Consider the following 18,844-nt stretch of genomic DNA (forward strand, 5'->3'; position numbering starts at 1 on the left):
TTTTTTCCCTCCCCTCCCCTCCTCTCCTGACCCTTTAACTTCCCCCTTCCCTTTCTTCCTTCCCCCCCTCTTCTTTCTCCCTCCCCTCTCTCCAGTTTTGCTCCATATAGCCCAGAAAAATCAGGAAAAAAAAAAAAAAAGGATTGAATGCTCAGTAGTTTGGGCAGCAGCAGAGTCATTGTCCCGCCACACAACCGTGAATAGAACGTGGACAGAAGCTACATATTCTTCCTCTACAATACCATAGCATCCTCTTCCCTAAAAAGTGAATTAAACAGAACTTAGACAAGTTTAATTTCTTTTGGTTTTTCAAGGAAGGGTCTTGCTCTATCCCAGGCTGACCTGGAATTCACTATGTAGTCTCAGGATGGCCTTGAACTCACAGTGATCCTCCTGCTTCTGTCTCCTGAGTACAACAGCACATACCACCATGCCTGCTCTTGTTTTTTATTTGTTTTGTTTTTTAGTATTTAAGAGGGAGAGAATGGGTACACCAGGGCCTCTAGTCAGTGCAAATGAATTCCAGCTGAATGTGCCACCTTGTGCCTGTGGCTTTATGTGGGTACTGAGGAATAGAACCTGGGTCCTTAGCCTTTGCAGGCAAGTGCCATAACCACTGGGCCATCTCTCCTCTTTTCTTCAAGGTGAGGTCTCACCACTCTGTGCCCAGGCTAAGCTGGAAAGCCTTCTCTAGTCTCAGGCTGACCTAGAACTCACAACAGCCTCCCGAGTACCAGGATTAAAGGCATACACGACCATGTCCAGCTCATTTCTTCTAATAAATGAATGGTCTTCTGTAACTATAACAACTATACCTAGAAGTCAGTCCTTGTGTCTTCCTTATAGAGTATACCAAGATGTCTGAGAATTTAGAGCGGTGTTTCCATCGGGCAATGATGAAACATTTTCCTGGTGAAGATGGAGACACAGATGAAGAATTTTGGGTCAGAGAGGATGAAAAACGTGAGAAAAGACGGAGTCGGGCCGGGCGAAGCAGTGGAAGCCACGTGTGGACCCGGTCCAGGGACCCCGAAGGGCCCAGCCGGAGGCAGCCACCAGTGGAAAACGGAGGGAAATCCTTGCCGCCTGCCCGCCGGGCTGCCTCCTCTGGGAGTGACCAGCGCAGCAGCACTGCACACCCTGCTCCAGAGGTGGGCACCTCCAACAGCCGCTGTTCCCGTCCCCTGCAGTGTGGCAGAGTGCCCAGCCAAGCACCCCTTTTAAACCTGATGGTAAGAAAAAAACCAATTTCTGTGGTATTGTCTGCAGGCCAGTGAGTTCATAGACAATAAGGGCACCCTCTTCACATAATCACACAGATGGCTTCCTTTCCCCCTCCCTCCGTTCCTTCCTTACCTTTCTGGTTTTTTGTTTGTTTGTTGACAGGCCCAGGTTAGCCTGGAAATCCTGTCTTCACATCCCAAGTGAGATGGTCTTTTTTCCCCTCTGACCTTTCAGTCATTTAATTCAAGTTTTTGGGTTTTTTGAGGTAGGGTTTCACTCTAGCCCAAGGCTGACCTGGAATTCACTTTGTAGTCTCAGGGTAGCCCTCTTAACTCAGTGATTCCCCCACCTCTGTCTCCTGGGATTAAAGACGTGTTCCACCACGCCTAGCGTTCTTTTTTTCTTTCTTTTTTTTGGGGGGGGTACAGGGGGGTTGTGGTAAGGTTTCCTTGCTTTAGCCCACGCTGACCTAGAATTCACTATATAATCTCAGGGTGGCCTTGAACTCATGGAAATCCTCCTGCCTCTACCTCCCAAGTGCTGGGATCTTTTTCTTTTTCTTTTTTTTTTGTAATTATTTTCATTTATTTATGAGAATGAGGGGAAGAGAGAGTGTATAGGCATCCCAGGGCTTCTTCCTCTACAGATGAATTCCAGATGTATGTATGTGTCACTTTGTGCATCTAGCTTTACATGGGTACTAGGGACTCAAACCTAGACCACAAAGCTTTGCAACCCAGTGTCTTTAACCAGCCCCTAATTAAGTTTCTTGTTGTGGACTAATAAGCATGGGATTGAAAAAGCTAAGACAGTGTGGTCCCTGCCTATTTGCCTAGGAGACTGAGATCACTTGAGCCCAAGAGTATGAGAACAGGCTGGGAAGCCTGGTGAGTTCCCTCCCCCCATCTCAAAAGGAAGATCAGGGGTGAGGAGATGGATGAGCACACAGAGTGCTTGCCTTGCAAGCATGGGGGCCTAAGAGGTCCCAATGCCCCGAGTTCAGTTCCCCAGCACCCATATAAGCAGCCAGGCATGATCACACACACCTGTAATCCCAGACCTGTGGGGAGTAGAGACCAGAGAATGCTGTGGCTCACAGATCAGCCTGTTTGATTTGAAAAAAAAGACAGTTCCAGATTGAGACGCACACACTGAGGCAGCTTGCACGTCTGTACAAATATGTGTTCACTACATGAAAAGAAAAGCAAAAGAAAGCCAGGCATGGTGGCACATGCCTTTAATCCCAGCACTGGGGAAGTGGAGGTGGGAAGATCACTGTGAATTCAAGGGCACCCTGAGACTACAGAGTGAATTTCAGGTCAGACTGAGCTAGAGAGAGATCCCTACCTCAAAAAAAAAAAAAAAAAAAAAAAGCAGAAGTGCATATAGAGCTCAGAGTCTCTGGTGGGGAAATGATTTTTCAGGTAGGTGGAAGGCTACAGAGATGGGTCAGTGGTTAAAAGTGCCTATTTGCAAGGTTCAGTTCTCTAATACCCACTTAAAGCCAGATGCACACGGAGTTTTTTAGTGGCAAGAGGCCCCAACATGTCCGTACTCATGCCCTCTGTATCTTCCCCTTTCTTTCTCGCAAATAAATGAGTAGAAACTGTTGGGGGAGGGGGTTCCAGAAGCCGGGTATCCCAGCACTCAAAGGCAGAGGTAGGAGAACTGCAGGTCAGTCTGGGCTAGAGTGAAACCCTACCTGGAAAAAGAAGGGGGAAGGCAGCCCTGCCCTCATCAACTGGGGAGAAGTGCAGTTGCTTGGCACTCCTTAGAGACACCTGCTCTCCTTGATGCCCGTGTCCCTTCTCTCCCCTGCCTGCTTCACTCACTGCCTCTAGCGGCCTGCAGTCCCAGGATCAGATCCCAGCAACCTGTATGATTCCTCTGGAGTCCCAGAAGCACCCGCAGGAGAGCCCATGCAGCAGCATGCACCCTTTGCCATGCAGGTAAACAGTCTGCCCAGAAGACCTAGCTGGGGCGGGCCCTCGGGCCGGGCGTCTTCTCCCATATAGCGCCTTATCCTAGTGAGTGTGACTGACTTTGCTCTCCCACCTTTCCTGTTGCCAGGCTCCCGTTGGAATTAGCAACCACCCAGGTCCTCGGCTCACAACTCCCGAGAAGCAGATGTGTGGGGGACTGACACATCTTTCCCACGTGGGATCACATGCCCCCTCCTTGCAGCTTGGGCAGATGAGTTGTCCCAGTCAGGATGGAAACCTGTGTCCATCTCCTTTCCAGCCAGGGTTTATTCCTTCCAGGCACAGTGGGGCTCCAGCCCGACCCTCAGACTTCCCCGAGAGCTCAGAAATCCCTCCCAACCACATGTATCACTCGTACAAGTACCTGAATAGAGTACACCCTGCCGTATGGAATGGGAACCACGGTGCTACAAACCCAGGACCCTTAGGGCCAGATGAGAAGCCCCACTTGGGCCCAGGACCCTCTCACCAGCCTCACACTCTTGGTCATGTAATGGATGCCCGAGTCATGAGACCACCTATCTCCCCAAACCAGTGGACTAAGCAATCAAGCTTTCTACCTCATGGAGTTCCTTCCTCAGGATATATGCGACAACCTTGTAAGGCTACTGGACATCGGTTGCAGCCACCCGCAGCTCCAGCACCTTGTCCTCTGTTTGGAGGGCCCTCCCAGACTCTGCGGGGGGTGCAAGGAGGAGACTCCATGATGGACAGCCCCGAGATGATCGCCATGCAGCAGCTCTCCTCCCGCGTCTGCCCCCCAGGTGTGCCTTACCCGCCCCGCCAGCCCCCTGCCCTCCAGTTGCTTGGTCCCTCTCCACAAGTAGCTCCTTCCACGTCAGTAAGTGCGTCAACCCCCAAGGCTGCCTCGGTCAACCCAGGGAGGACACAGGATGTCAGTGAGACACAAGAGCCTCAAAATGACCGAGGTAAACATTGCCATTTTGCCCTTTCTCCTGGCCATTTACTCATGAGTAATCTTTACACATGAACTCTGAACCCAGCCTCTCTCTTCCTTTCTTCCTTCCTTCCCCCATCCCCCCAACTACTCAAGTTTAGGCCAATTGAAGACTTTGGTATAGAGCCATCAAGAACATAATGTACTTACCAGGCAAGACAGACATTCTCTTGAATTTTTTTAATATTTTATTTTTATAATAGAGAATAGGCATGTCAGGGCCTCTAGCCACTGCATTTGAACTCCAGATGCATGCTCCACCAGGTGCATCTGGCTTACATGAGTTCTGGAGAATCGTACCTGGGTCCTTAGGCTTCACAGGTAAGCGCCAAAGCCACTAAGCCATCTCTAGCCCTCTCTTGAAATATTTTTTTTGGGGGGGTTGAGGTAAGGTCTTGTTCTAGCCCAGGCTGACCTTCAATTCACTATGTCATCTCAGGGTGGCCTTGAACTCACGGCAGTCCTCCTACCTCTGCCTCCCAAGTGCTGGGATTAAAGGCATGCACCACCACGCCTGGCTTTCTCTTGAAATTTTTTTTAATTTTTTTTTTTTGTTTTTATGTATATTTATTTATTTGAAAGTGACAGACAGAGAAAGAGGCAGAGAGAGAGAGTAAGAGAGAATGGGCACGCCAGGGCCTCCAGCCACTGCAAACGAACTCCAGACACATGTGCCACCTTGTGCATCTGGTTAATGTGGGTCCTGGGGTATTGAGCCTCGACCCAGGGTCCTTAGGCTTCATAGGCAAGCACTTAACCACTAAGCCATCTCTCCAGCACTCCTTTGAATTTTTTAAAAATATTTTTATTTATTTATTTGAGAGAAGAGGTAGAGAGAGAGAATGGGCATGCCAGGGCTTCCAGCCCCTGCAAACAACAAACTCCAGATGCATATGCGACCTGTGCATCTTGGTTAAGTGAATCCTGGGACTCGAACCTGGTGGTGACACTCGCTTTTAACCACAGCACTTGAGAGGTAGAAGCAGGAGAATCACCGTGAGTTTAAGGACACCCTGAGACCACATAATGAATTCCAGGTCAGCATGGGCTAGACTGAGACCCTACCTCAAAACAAAACAAAATGTTACAGGGCTGTGAAGATCGCTTAGTGGTAAAAGCTTCTTGCATGCAAAGCCTACTGCCTTGGGTTCAGTGCCCTGGTCAACCACATAAGCCAGACCCAAAAAGTGGCACAACACATACACATGCAAATTAATAAAGTTTAAAAGTGAGTGAATATGATAAATAGTTTGTACTGTGTGTAACACCATGCTTGGGGAAGAACCTCAGGTTGAGCTGATCATGGCAGCACCTGTCTGTCTGTAATCTTAGCATCTGGGAATTGGCCTACAGAAGACCCTGCCTCATCTAAACAAGGCAGGGAATGGGCTGGAGGGATGGCTTAGCATTTAAGGTGCTTCCCTGCAAAGCCAAAGGACCCAGGTTCGATTCTCCAGGATGTGCGTAAGCCAGATGCACAAGGGGCACATGCACCTGGAGTTCATCTGCAGTGGCTGGAGGCTCTGACGTGCCCATTCTTTCTCTGTCTCCCCCCTCTGCCAATTTCTGCATGTCTCTTTCAACTAAATACATAAAAATATTTTAAAAAAACAAGGAAGGGGAGAAAACGTCAAGCATTTGCAGAAAGTAAATTAATTTGGTTTGCTCTATGAAATTTCTTTCTTTTTTTTTCTTTTAATTTTATTTATTTATTTGAGAGCGACAGACACAGAGAGAAAGACAGATAGAGGGAGAGAGAGAGAATGGGCGCGCCAGGGCTTCCAGCCTCTGCAAACGAACTCCAGACACGTGCGCCCCCTTGTGCATCTGGCTAACGTGGGACCTGGGGAACCAAGCCTCGAACCGGGGTCGTTAGGCTTCACAGGCAAGCGCTTAACCACTAAGCCATCTCTCCAGCCCTGAAATTTCTTTCTTTGGTTTTCTTTGTTTGTTTGTTTTGTTTTTGTTGTTGTTGTTTTTTTGTTTTGGTTTTGGTTTTGGTTTTTGGTTTTTCAAGGTAGAGTTTTACTCTAGCCCAGGCTGACCTGGAAGTCACTCTGTAATTTCAGGCTGGCCTTGAACTCACAGTGCTGGGATTAAAGGGATTGACCACCATGCCTAGCTCTGAACTCTTCTTTCTTTCTTTCTTTCTTTCTTTCTTTCTTTCTTTCTTTCTTTCTTTCTTTCTTTCTTTCTTATTTTAGAGACAAACCCAACAGACTGGCCTTAATTATTATTTTTTTTTTATTTTTTATTTTTTGGTTTTTCAAGGTAGGGTCTCACTGTAGGTCAGGCTGACCTGGAATTCACTATGTAGTCTCAGGGTGACCTTGAACTCACAGAGATCCTCCTACTTCTACCTGCCAAGTGCTCCAGCTACTACAATTGAACTCCAGATATGTGCACATATGTGTGACCTTGCGGGCTTGCATCACATTGTGCATCTGGCTTATATGGGACCTGCAGAGTCAGAGTTGAATGTGAACTCTTAGGCTTTGCAGTCAAGAGCAAAGTAACCAGTAACCGCTAAGCCCTCTACAGCCCTAAACTTTTTTTTCTGAAGTAGTCTCACTCTAGCTCAGGCTGACCTGGAATTCAGTCTCAGGGTGGCCTTGAATTCACAATGATCCTCCTACCTCTGCCTCCCGAGTGCTAAGATTAAAGTCATGCACCACCACACCCGGCTCCTAAACATTTTTTTTTATTGACAACTTCCATAACTATAGACAATAAACCATGATAATTCCCCCTCTTCCCCCCAATTTCCCCTTCACAAATCCACTCCCTCGTATCCCCTTCCCCTCTCAAATAGTCTCTCTTATTTTGTCATCATCTTTTCCTCCTACTATAAGGGTCCTGTGGAGGTAGTGCCAGGCATTGCAAGGTCACGGATATCTAGGCCATTTTGTCTAGGCCATTCCTTTGGCTCTTACATTCTTTTTATCCCCTCTTCTGCAATAGACCTTGAGCCTTGGAGGGTGTGATCGAGATGTTTTAGTGGTTAACGCTCCTCCATCACATCATCTCAGCATGTGGTGCCTTTTGAGTCATCCCAGGGGTCACCACCATTTGAAAAGAAAACTGTCTCAGCCAAAAGTTGGAGTAGCATTAATATATGAGTACAAATGTTAAGAGAAGTACTTACTGGGCAGTTTGGCGAGCATAGTACATGCATTTAGCTGACACCAGCAGGCATTACACCCCCAGGGCTCATGACATCGCATTACAGGTTTTCAGTACCAGGCATGTTTTCCCTCCCGTGGAACAAGCCTTCAGTCCAATTAGCGGCTGGTTTCTCCCATGACAGACAAATGCCACTATTGCACCCGTTGGCTCATTTGTCCTGGCTGGCCAAACTTAGGGCTTGCAGGGTTCACTGTTGTGTATCTCCACTGACGTCTTCTGTCTCCTATAGGGCTGCATGAAGTGTAACTTTTTCCAGCTTTCCATCAGCTGGTCTACAAGGAGGAGGTTTTCAGCTCAGCTCTAGCTTGATTTCTCAGTGACCGTGCATCCCAAGTATGTGGAATCTTCAGATATAGGGTTTTATCATCTATTCCTGGTGGCAAACCAAGAGCCTTGACAATGGCCTGTAATGTTTTTGGGGCATCAGGGCCCTCCCTGGCCAACAACTCACTGGAAGGTTTCCCATCCCTGGCACTGAAAATTTTCTAGTAACAATCTCTGACTTTTGGGGGGACAATGTCCAAAAAAGTAGGTTTCCATACAGCTTGTTCATACCTTCTTCAGTTTTGATTAACCCTCCCCCAGCCTTCTTTACTCAGTCTCTTCCCCTGACCTCATGCAGGCCGGTCCACCCGCAGTAATCTGCTCCTCTACTTACATACAGCTCCTTCTGGCCTACTGGCCTCTGCTACCAATTTTCACTTCAACACAGAAGTCTAAAGCGTTTGTAGCTAGGATCCACATATGAGAAAGAACATGTGGCTTTCCAGATCCATTCCTGCAAATTTTAAAATATTTTTATTTATTTATTTGAGAGCGACAGACACAGAGAGAAAGACAGATAGGGGGGAGAGAGAGAATGGGCTCGCCAGGGCTTCCAGCCTCTGCAAACGAACTCCAGACGCGTGCGCCCCCTTGTGCATCTGGCTAACGTGGGACCTGGGGAACTGAGCCTTGAACCGGGGTCCTTAGGCATCACAGGCAAGCGCTTAATCGCTAAGCCATCTCTCCAGCCCAATTCCTGCAAATTTTATAGTTTTGTTTTGCTTTACCTCTGAATAGAACTCCATTGTATAAATGCCCCACATTTCATTATTCATTCAGTTGAGGGTCATCTAGGCTGGTTTATTTCCTAGCTACTGTGAATAGAGTGGCAATAAACATGGTATTTTGAGGGGGGGGGCAGGTTGAGGTAGGATTTCACTGTAGCCCAAGCTTACCTGGAATTCACTATGTAGTCTCAGGGTGGCCTTGAGCTCACAGTGATCCTCCTGCCTCTGCCTCCTGAGTGTTGGGATTAAAGTCATGCACCACCAAAGCTTTTTACTTTTTCTTTTCTTTTTTTTTTTTGTTTTTGTTTTTGTTTTTGTTTTTCGAGGTAGGGTCTCACTCTAGCCCAGGCTGACCTGGAATTCAATATGGAGTCTAAGGGTGGCCTCGAACTCATGGCGATCCTCCTACCTCTGCCTCCCGAGTGCTGGGCTTTATTTATTTTTTGATGCAATTATAAATGGGAGTGATTCTCTGATTTCATCTCTGTTGTTAGCATGTAGGAAGGCTACTGATTTTTGTGTGTTTATTTTGTATCCTGCTACATGGCTGTAAAGTGGGGACAATAGATATACCCTTGTCTTGTTCCTGATTTTAGTGCAAAAGTTTCAAGTTTTTCCTATTTAGTTTTATGTTGGCTGTAGAATGGTCATAAATAGCCTTTATTATGTTGATATATGTTCCTTCTATTCCCAATTTCTATAGGACTTTTACCATGAATGGATTTTGGATTTTTCTGCATTTATTGAGATGATCATGTGATTTTTTAAAAAAAAAATTTGTGTTTTCGAGGTAGGGTCTCACTCTAGCTCTTGCTGACCTGGAGTTCACTATGTAGTCTCAGGGTGGCCTGGAACTCATGGTGATCCACCTACCTCTGCCTCCCAAGTGCTGGGATGATCATATGATTTTTTTGTCCTTCGGTCTATTTATATAGTGTATTGCATTTACTGATTTGTGCATGTTGAAATAGCCCTGCATCTCTGGGATAAAGCCTACTTGGGACAAATGATCTTTTTATTATTATTATTATTTATTTGAGAGAGAGAGAATGGGTACTCCAGGGCCTCCATCCATTGCAAACAAACTCCAGATGCATGCGCCACCTTGTGCATCTGGCTTATGTGGGTCCTGGAGAATCAAGCCTCAAACCGGGTCCTTAGTCTTCATAGGCAAGTGCTTAACCACTACGCCATCTCTCCAGCCCAAGTTGGGGGATTTTTAAAAATATATATAATTGTTTTGATCTCCATGCTTGTTATAGGGCTATTTAAATGGTTTATCACATCTTGATTTGATTTTGGTAGGTCATATAAATGGAGGAAATCATCCATTTCTCTCAGATTTTCAAACTTAGCTGAACATATGTTCTGGGTTTGTTTGTTTTTTTAAATTTTTGGTTCATTTTTATTTATTTATTTGAGAGTGAGAGAGAGGCAGAGAGAGAATGGGCGCACCAGGGCTTCCAGCCACTGCAAACGAACTCCAGACGCATGCACCCCCTTGTGCATCTGGCTAACGTGGATCCTGGAGAATCGAGCCTCGAACCGGGGTCCTTAGGCTTCACAGGCACGCGCTTAACTGCCAAGCCAAGCCATCTCTCCAGCCCTTTTTTTTTTTTTTTTTTTTTGGTTTTTCGAGGTAGGGTCTCACTCTAAACCAGGCTGACCTGGAATTCACTATGGAGTCTCAGGGTGGCCTCGAACTCATGGCAGTCCTCCTACCTCTACCTCCCGAGTGCTGGGATTAAAGGCGTGCGTCACCACACCTGGCTTGTTCTGGGTTTTTTGTTTGTTTTGTTTTTTGAGGTAGGGTCTTGCTCTAACCCAAGCTGACCTGGAATTCATTATGTAGTCTCAGGGTGGCCTTGAACTCACAGCGATCCTCCTACTTCTGCCTCCTAAGTACTGGGGTTAAAGGTGTGCGCCACCACGGCTGGCAGAATATATGTTCTTAAAGTATGTCCTCATGCTTTTCTGAATTTCTCTGGTATCAGTGATTGTGCCTTTTTCATCTTTATTTTATTAATTTGTATCTCTTTCTTTTAGTCAGATTTGCTAAGAGTTTATCAATCTTGTTTACCCTTTCAAAGGACCAATTCTGTTTCTTCATTTTTTGTTTCTTTTGTTTTTGTTTTTGTTTTTTTTTTTTTTTTTGGTTTCTATTTCATTAATTTCTGTTTTAATCTTTATTATTTTTCCCATCTACTGATTTTTACTTTAATTTATTCTTTTTCCAAGGCCTTAGTTGAAGAATTGAGTTGTTTACTTGCGACCTTTCTAATTTCAAAAAATTTTTCTAATTTAATTTAATTTAATTTAGCTTCTTTGTTTTAGAGAGACAAGCAAGAGAGAGAACAGAGATAGAGAATTGGTGTGCCAGGGCCTCAGCCATTGCAAATGGAACTCCAGATGATTGCGTCACCTAGTGGGAATGTGCAACCTTGCGCTTGCCTCACCTTTGTGCATCTGGTTTACAAGGGATCTGGAGAGTCGAATGTGGGTCCTTAGGCCTCGCAGGCATGTGCCCTAACCACTAAGCCATCTCCCCAGCCCTCTAATTTCCTTCTTTCTTTCTTTTTTTGTCTGTCCGTTTGTTTTTATTTATTTATTTTTTTCAAAGCAAGCTCTCACTCTAGCCCAGGCTGACCTATAGAATTCACTATGTAGTTTTAGGGTGGCCTTGAGCTCATAATAATCCTCAAATTTTTATTAACAACTTCCATGATTATAAAAAAAATATCCCATGGTGGGCCGGGCGTGGTGGCGCACGCCTTTAATTCCAGCACTCAGGAGGCAGAGGTAGAAGGATTATCATGAGTTCGAGGCCACCCTGAGACTACATAGTGAATTCCAGTGAAACTCTACCTCGGGAAAAAATACATATATATCCATCCTATGGTAGTACCCACACACACACACTTTCCCCTTTGAATCTCCATTCTCCATCATATACCCTCCCCATCTAAATCAGTCTTTTATTTTGATGTCATGATCTTTTCCTCCATTTATAATGGTCTTGTGTAGGTAGTGTCAGGCACTGTGAGGTCATGGATATCTAGGCCATTTTGTGTCTGAGGGGAGCACATTGTAAGGAGGCCTACCCTTCCTTAGGCTCTTACATTCTTTCCGCCACCTCTTCCGCATTAGACCCTGAGTCTTGGAAGGTGTGGTAGAGATATATAGTACTGAGCATTCCGGTCACTTCTTATACCTTCTGAGTCGTCCCAAGTCCCTGCCATCTGAAAAGAGATTCTCTACCAAAAGTGAGAGTAGCATTAATATAAGGGTATGAACATTAAGAGATGTGCTTACTGGGCAGTTTGATAAGCATAGTATATACATTTAGCCAGACAGCAGCAGACGTTACACCCCTAGGGCTCATGACTATCCTTGTTTTAAGTTTTCAGTATCAGGGATGTATTCCCTCCCGTGGAGCGGGCCTCCAGTCCAATTAGAGGGCGCCAACCTAGTATCTTTTTTTGTTTTTTTTTGTTTTTTGGTTTTTGGTTTTTGGAGATAGGGTCTCACTCTGGTCCAGGCTGACCTGGAATTAACTCTGTAGTCTCAGGGTGGCCTTGAACTCATGACGATCCTCCTACCTCTGCCTCCCGAGTGCTGTGATTAAAGGCGTGCGCCACCACACCCGGCTCTGATATCTTAAAGCTATAAATCTCCCTCTAAGGGCTGCCTTCATTGTGTCCCAAACGTTTGGGTATGTTTTGTTGTCATTATCATTGATTCTATGAATTTTTATTTCCTTTATTTCTGCATTGACCCATTTATCATGCAGTAGGTGCTGTGTAGTTTCCATGATTTTATGTATGCTCTGTAGCTTTCCTTGCTATTGATTTGTAGTTTACTCCCATTGTGATCAGATAAGAGAGAAGGAATTATTTCAGTTTAGGAATTGCTTTGTGTCCTAATATATGGCCTATTTTAGAGAATGTTCCATGTGCTGCTAAAAAGAATGTGTATTCTGCAGCACTTGGATTGAACATTCTATAGATATCTGTTAATTTATTTTGTTGTATGAGTTCATTTACTCCAGATGCTTCTCTGTTTTGTTTTGTTTTGTTTTGTTTTGTTTTGTTTCGTTTCATTTCGTTTTGTTTTTTGCTGAGATGACCTGTGAGTTGGTGAGTGTGGGTTATTGAACTCACCCCCTACAATTGTGTTTGGTGTTATCTGTGACATTAAATCTAATAGTGTTTGTTTGATGAAATTGGGAGCCCCCATGTTAGGTGCATACATGTTTAGAATTGTAATGTCCTCCAGTTTGAGTGTTCCTTTAATATAAAGTGACTCTCTTTAACTTTACTAACTAATATTGGTTTGAAGTCTATCCTATCAGATATTAGGATAAAATCACTTGCTTCCTTTCTAGGCCTGTTCTTTTGAAATACCATTTTCCATCCTTTCACCTTATGATAGCATATGTCTTTTATGGAAAGGTGAGTTTCTTATAGGCAGCAAATAGAAAGATTCTGCTTTTCAACCCAGTCTGAAAACCTGTGTCTTTTGGTTGGTGCATTCAGGTCATTGAGGTTAAGAGTTTATTGAAAGTTGTGCACTTATTCTTACCATTCTTCTTATTTTGTAGTTCTTCCTGTTTTTCCTTTACTTTCTTGTATTAAGTTTGTTTGAAGATATCTTATTTTTTTCCTGTTTCCTTAAGTGTGTGCTTTTTTTTTTTTTCCTCTCTCTTCAGCATGAAGGGATCACTTCAAGTATTTTCTGTAGAGCTGGTTTTGTCTTCAAATATTCCTTTAGCCTGCTTTTGTTGTGGAATGTCCTTATTTCTCCATCTGTTTAAATGGATAGCTTTGCATGATAAAGTAACATTGGCTGACAGTTGTTATCTTTCAGAACTTGGAGTACATCACTCCAAGCACTCCTGGTTCTTAAAGTTTGTGTTGAGTAACCTGCTGCGATGCTGATGGGCTTGCCTTTTTATGCGACTTGATTTTTCTAACTGCTTTCAGTATATTTTCTTTTGTTTGGATGTTTGGTAGTTTAATTCTAATATGATGGTGACAGGTTCTTTGCTGATTTTCTTTGTGTAGGCTTCCTGTATCTGTATTGGGCTCACTTTCCCTACCTGGGGGAAGTTTTCTACTATGCCCTGAATTCTTATGTTTGATCTCTTCGTAGTGTCCTGAATATCTTGAAATTCCCATTGGTACCTTCCTATTAGTTTGTCTTTCTCTTTGGTAGATTGTATTAGATCTGCCACCTGGTCTTCTACTTTAGATATTCTAGATAGTCTAGATATGCCCTCTCCTTCATCCATTCTACTGGTGAGACTTTCTACAGAGTATTTTTTATTTTTATTTTTGGTTTTTAGTTTTTCGAGGTAGGCTCTCACTGTAGCCCAGGCTGACCTGGAATTCACTCTGTAGTCTCAGGGTGAGGTGCGCCTCCCGAGAGCTGGGGTGAAAGGAGAGTGCTACCATTCCCGGCTCTACAGAGTTTTCTATTTGGCTTACTCTGCTTTTTATTTCTGGTATTTCTGACTGGCATTTTTTTATTACTTCTATTTCCTTATTCATGTCTTGTATTGGTATCCTTATTTCATTAAGTTGGTTCCCTGTGTTCACTTGGGATTTCTTTAGGAGCTTGTTTTCTTCTTTGATTCCTTTGGATTCTTTGACCATAGATACAATCTTTTTTTTTTCCTTTAATCTTTGTTGGGCATTTCTTGTAAATCAGAGTCAGCGGAGGTAATTTCTGATGGATATGTAATTTTCGATGGATTGAGTTTTTGTGCTTCCTTTTTTAATTTTTTATTGACAATTTCAATAATTATACACAATAAAACATGATGATTACCTCCCCCTGTGTTTCCTGTATTATAATGTAGAGATTTTTACATCTTGAGTTAATTTGATGCTTGGGTTTTCTAATTATCTGCAGTATTTTTAGATGTGTAAATCTGACTTTATATCTCTTCAGGGTAGGAGTTTAAGGTGTCAGGTATGGCTCCTAAGTGACTTCCAGAGTAATAGCAGAAGTGACCCTAGGTGTTGAGTTTGCCTGCTCTGCAAGTATTCTTAGTAGGCTAAGTAGAGCAAATTACTGACAAATTCTAACATTAAACTGAGCAATAGACACATCAATCAAAACTAGTGCAGAATATTTATGCAAGGGTAGCGATTAAACAAACATAATCTAATAAAGCCAAAGTCTAAGGTTGTGTGATGCTCAACACCCTTAATCCTATCAACTGAGAGGCTGAGATTTCTGGTCTGAAATGGGTTCCAGGTCAGCCTGACACCAAGGGAGACCTGCCTCTTCCTCCCTCCCCCCCCCCAACAATAATGACAGAAGAAAAAGACAAAGGCCCCATAAATCAGGAAATGTCAAAGCAACACTAGTCAACACCAAAAGACAATTTATTTGAGAATGTAAGGCTGACCCATAATACATAATCAAATCTAACACATACCCTGCCCTGACATGGAAGGTGAGATCAGCACTTCCAGTGCAGGCCTGTATACCTGGTTTTATGTAAGTAGGCCCTGTTATCTTTTGGCATGGCTTTCAATCTCACCAATGCTGAGTGCCCAGCTCGATCCCTCTCTTTTCTTCTGTGGACTCAGTCAGGCTCTTGGGTCTCCGGATCTGTTGGCCTGATCGGCTGTGCTGGGTGCTCTGCGCCCAGCTGTAGGTAGATGGGTTGTCTGGTGGTTCGTGGCACTCCAGTCTGTTAAGTTTTTGTAATGTGCTGGACACTGTAAGGAATGTGAAAGAGAACACCAGACTTGATCTCTACAGACAGTTTGAGAGAAACAAGCAAGGGGCAGCAGCTTTCCCATAGGATGAAGGTTTAAGCAGTGAGCTAGATGGGGTTCAAGCTTATAAGGAAGATCCATCCTAAATATCTATATCTATATCTATATCTATATCTATATCTATCTATCTATCTATCTATCTATCTATCTATATATTGCACCAGCTGCAGGTCCAAGGGAAATAGATAAGGAACAGTAGTTACTTGCCCTTGCTCAGGATAAGCATTTATAAGGTTTTTTGAGTTAAGGGAAGTTTATCAGTCAGGAGAGTTGTCGGTCCTGTCAAGACTGCTGCTTTATGTCCTTCTAGTCTTAGGGATAGTTATTAAGTCTTTAACTCCCTCTGGCTTTTAGGAAAAACTATTAACCCTTCAGACACATGGCTTGTACCTGTAACTCCAGCACTCAGCCTAGGCTACATTTTGAGACCTTGTCTCAAAAAAATATATATCTGTAATATGCTAAAGATGCCTTTTGGATTTTTTTTCTTTTTTTTGCTATAGACACCTTGTTTCAAAACTTCCAAAGAAGGGCTGGAGAGATGGCTCAGTATTTAAGGCAGTTGCCTGCAAAGCCTAATGACCCAAGTTCAATTCCCTATTACCCCCGTCAAAAAACCAGATGCGTGCAAAGTGACAGATACATCTGGAGCGTGTTTGCAGCAGCTGGAGGCCCTGGCATGTCCCTTCTCTCTGTCTCTCTTTGCTTGCAAATAAATAAAAATCGTTAAAAAAACAACAACAACAACATTGAAGCCGGGCGTGGTGGTGCACACACCTTTAATCCCAGCTCTCAGGAGGCAGAGGTAGGAGGATTGCCGTGAGTTTGAGTCCACCCTGAGACTCCATAGTGAGTTCCAGGTCAGCCTGAGCTAGAGTGAGACCCTACCTCGGAAAACCAAAACAAAAGCAACAATAAATAAATAAAAACTTAAAAAAACACACAACCTTCAAAGAAGGCCTAGCTGGGGTGTCGCTCTGTCCTGGTGCCCCCTGGCATGCCCAGGGTCTGGGTTCTAGCTGCAGCGGGGAGAGGAAGGCTGCTTTCCCTCACGGGCACCACGCGGGCGCAGCGCACGGGCGGCCTTTCTTCTGCCCCGGCGGGGCAGCCGTGGTAACGCCCGCCGCGTCCCGCCGCCGTTTCCCTCGGTGTCATTTTGAGTACTGCGTTAACTCTGCTCCCCTCCCCTCCCCGCAGCGGAGCCCTTGCCCGGGCTGGAAGAGAGAGCCGCGAGCGCCGGCGCTCCCGAGGGGCCGTACCTCAAGCCGCTACCTCAGCCCGCGCCGCCCCTGCGGGCCAACTGCGCCAGGCGGGCCTCGCCTCAGGCCCGGAGACCCGACAGCCCGCAGCGCCGAGACGACGCCGACGGCGGCTACGCCAGCCCGGCCGCGCCAGGCTGCGTGAGAGACGTCGCCCTGGCGGCCGACAGAGGGGCCGCCCCCGAAAACGGGGTCCCCGGAGAAGCGTCTCCGTGCGGCTCCGAGGGGAAGGGCCACGGCGGCGGCCGCTCGGAAAAGCCGCCCTGCCCCAGGAGTAAGACGTTGGCGGAGGCCGCGCCGTGCGCAGCCTCGCCTCCCGGCTCGGAGCCCAGCGCGCTGGCGGGCGCCGCGGGCCAGTTCCCGCCCTTGTACGTGCCGGGCCTGGAGTACCCCCACCCCGCCGCGCACTACCGCGCGGGCGCCGGCCTGCAGGCCCTGGGCCCTGCGGTGGGCGAGAAGTCTGCGGGCTCGCACGCCCAGCCCTTCGCGCCCAGGGGCCTTCAGCCCGGCAGTGCCCATCCCGGGCTCTTTCCCCGGTACCGCCCGCAGCAGGGCGTGAGGTACTCCTACCAGCCGCCCGCGCAGCCCTCGTACCACCCCTACCAGCGAACTCCGTATTACGCGTGTCCCCAGGGCTTTTCTGAGTGGCAGAGACCTCTTCCTTCCCAGGGAAGCCCGGCTGGGCCCCCCGGCAGTCACCCCGTGGCCGCGCGGCCCGTCTTCCCGGAGAAGAGCCCCATGGCCAGTCTGCAAGGCTGCGACACGCTCAGTGCTGCCTTAACTTCCCCAACTCAGATGGATGCAGTGACTGCGAAAGTTGTCCCGACGGAGGGCCACAACCCCGGCCCGGAGGAAGGAAAGCCGGATGAATCTGTGGAGCGGCCTGAGAGTCCCAAAGAGTTTTTAGATCTGGACAACCACAATGCAGCCACCAAGCGCCAGGGCTCTCTGTCCGCCAACGACTACGTTTATGGAACTCCGCCGCCGCCCCTGAGCTCAGGAATGGGCTTTGCTTCAACTGCTTTTCCATCCCATGGGGTGATGCTGCAAACAGGGCCTCCTTACACTCCTCAGCGACACACCAGTCATTTTCAGCCCAGGGCATACCCTTCCCCTGTGGCTGCCCATCCACCTCCCCATCCGGTGGCTGCCCAGCCCAATGGCCTCTCTCCAGAGGGTCCCCTCTACCACTGTCAGGAAGAGGGACTGGGCCACTTCCGAGCTGTAATGATGGAGCAGATCGGTACTGGAGGCGGAGTAAGGGGCCCTTTCCAAGAAGTGTACAGGCCATCAGGGTAAGTTTTTTGTTTTTTATTTATTTATTTTATTTTATTTATTTATTTATTTATTTTATTTGAGAGCAACAGACACAGAGAGAAAGACAGATAGAGGGAGAGAGAGAGAATGGGCGCGCCAGGGCTTCCAGCCTCTGCAAACGAACTCCAGACGCGTGCGCCCCCTTGTGCATCTGGCTAACGTGGGACCTGGGGAACCGAGTCTCGAACCGAGGTCCTTAGGCTTCACAGGCAAGCGCTTAACCGCTAAGCCATCTCTCCAGACCTGTTTTTTATTTTTAATACTTTATTTACGTATTTGCAACCAGAAAGAGAAGTCAGACAGAAAGCATGTGCCACTTTATGCATCTGGCTGTATATGGGCACTGGGGAATTGAATGTGGATCATTAGGCTTTGTTGGACACCTTAACCACTGAACCATCTCTCCAGTCCCAGGATTGTTTTTATTTAAAGTCTTTCTATTAATTTATTTGGCCGAGAAAGAGGGAAAAAGAGAGAGAGAGAGAGTGGGCATGCCAGGGCCTCCAGCAACTGCAAACCCAGGTATGTGCACCCCCTTGAGCATCTGGCTAACGTGGGTCCTTGGGAATTGAATCTGGGTCCTTTGGCTTTGCAGGCAATTTGCCTTAACCACTAAGCTGTCCCTCCAGCCCTGCTTTTATTTCTTAGAGAAAGAGGGCTCACCAGGGCCTCTAACCACTGCAAACAAACTCTAGATACTTGTATCACCATGTGCATCTGGCTTATGTGGGTTCTGGGTAATTTGACTTGGGTCCTTAGGCTTCACAGCGGTTGCCCTAAGTACTAAGCCATCTCTCCACCCCTCAACCTAAGATGTTTTTGATTTAGTTTTCTCCGAGCTCAATTTTATCTTTTGTCATCCTTCCCCAAACTGGTATTTGGGGTTTTTTTTGTTTGTTTGTTTGTTCTAGTTTTATGCTTCTTGGTTTATTTTATTTTATTTGAGAGAAAGAGCAAGGGAGAGGATGGGTCCGCCAGGCAAACACCAGATACATGTGCCACTTTGTGCATCTGGTTTATGTAGGTCCTGGGGAATCGAACCTGGGTCCTTTGGCTCTGCTGGCAAGCACCTTAG

At 46.2% G+C, this 18,844-nt stretch overlaps 1 protein-coding gene and 1 long non-coding RNA gene across 3 annotated transcripts in view; one reads left to right on the forward strand and one right to left on the reverse strand.

Moving 5' to 3' along the window:
• The window catches only part of LOC101596182 (cat eye syndrome critical region protein 2 homolog), a 169,363-nt gene that overhangs the window by 146,050 nt on the left and 4,469 nt on the right, over positions 1 to 18,844 (forward strand). For both annotated transcript variants that reach the window (XM_045137710.1, XM_045137711.1), the window contains 4 exons: positions 847 to 1,232; positions 3,066 to 3,173; positions 3,295 to 4,135; positions 16,391 to 17,747. In XM_045137710.1, the coding sequence (XP_044993645.1) occupies positions 847 to 1,232; positions 3,066 to 3,173; positions 3,295 to 4,135; positions 16,391 to 17,747 (2,692 nt within the window). The remainder of the gene's footprint in view (positions 1 to 846; positions 1,233 to 3,065; positions 3,174 to 3,294; positions 4,136 to 16,390; positions 17,748 to 18,844) is intronic.
• LOC123455815 lies at positions 14,777 to 16,530 on the reverse strand. The gene is made up of 2 exons (XR_006634156.1): positions 16,453 to 16,530; positions 14,777 to 15,133 (listed from the first exon to the last, which is right to left on the reverse strand). It is a non-coding gene; the product is annotated as an uncharacterized LOC123455815 (long non-coding RNA).

The sequence above is a fragment of the Jaculus jaculus genome, chromosome 18 (genome assembly GCF_020740685.1).
Source record: "Jaculus jaculus isolate mJacJac1 chromosome 18, mJacJac1.mat.Y.cur, whole genome shotgun sequence".
In the NCBI taxonomy this organism is placed as follows: domain Eukaryota; kingdom Metazoa; phylum Chordata; class Mammalia; order Rodentia; family Dipodidae; genus Jaculus; species Jaculus jaculus.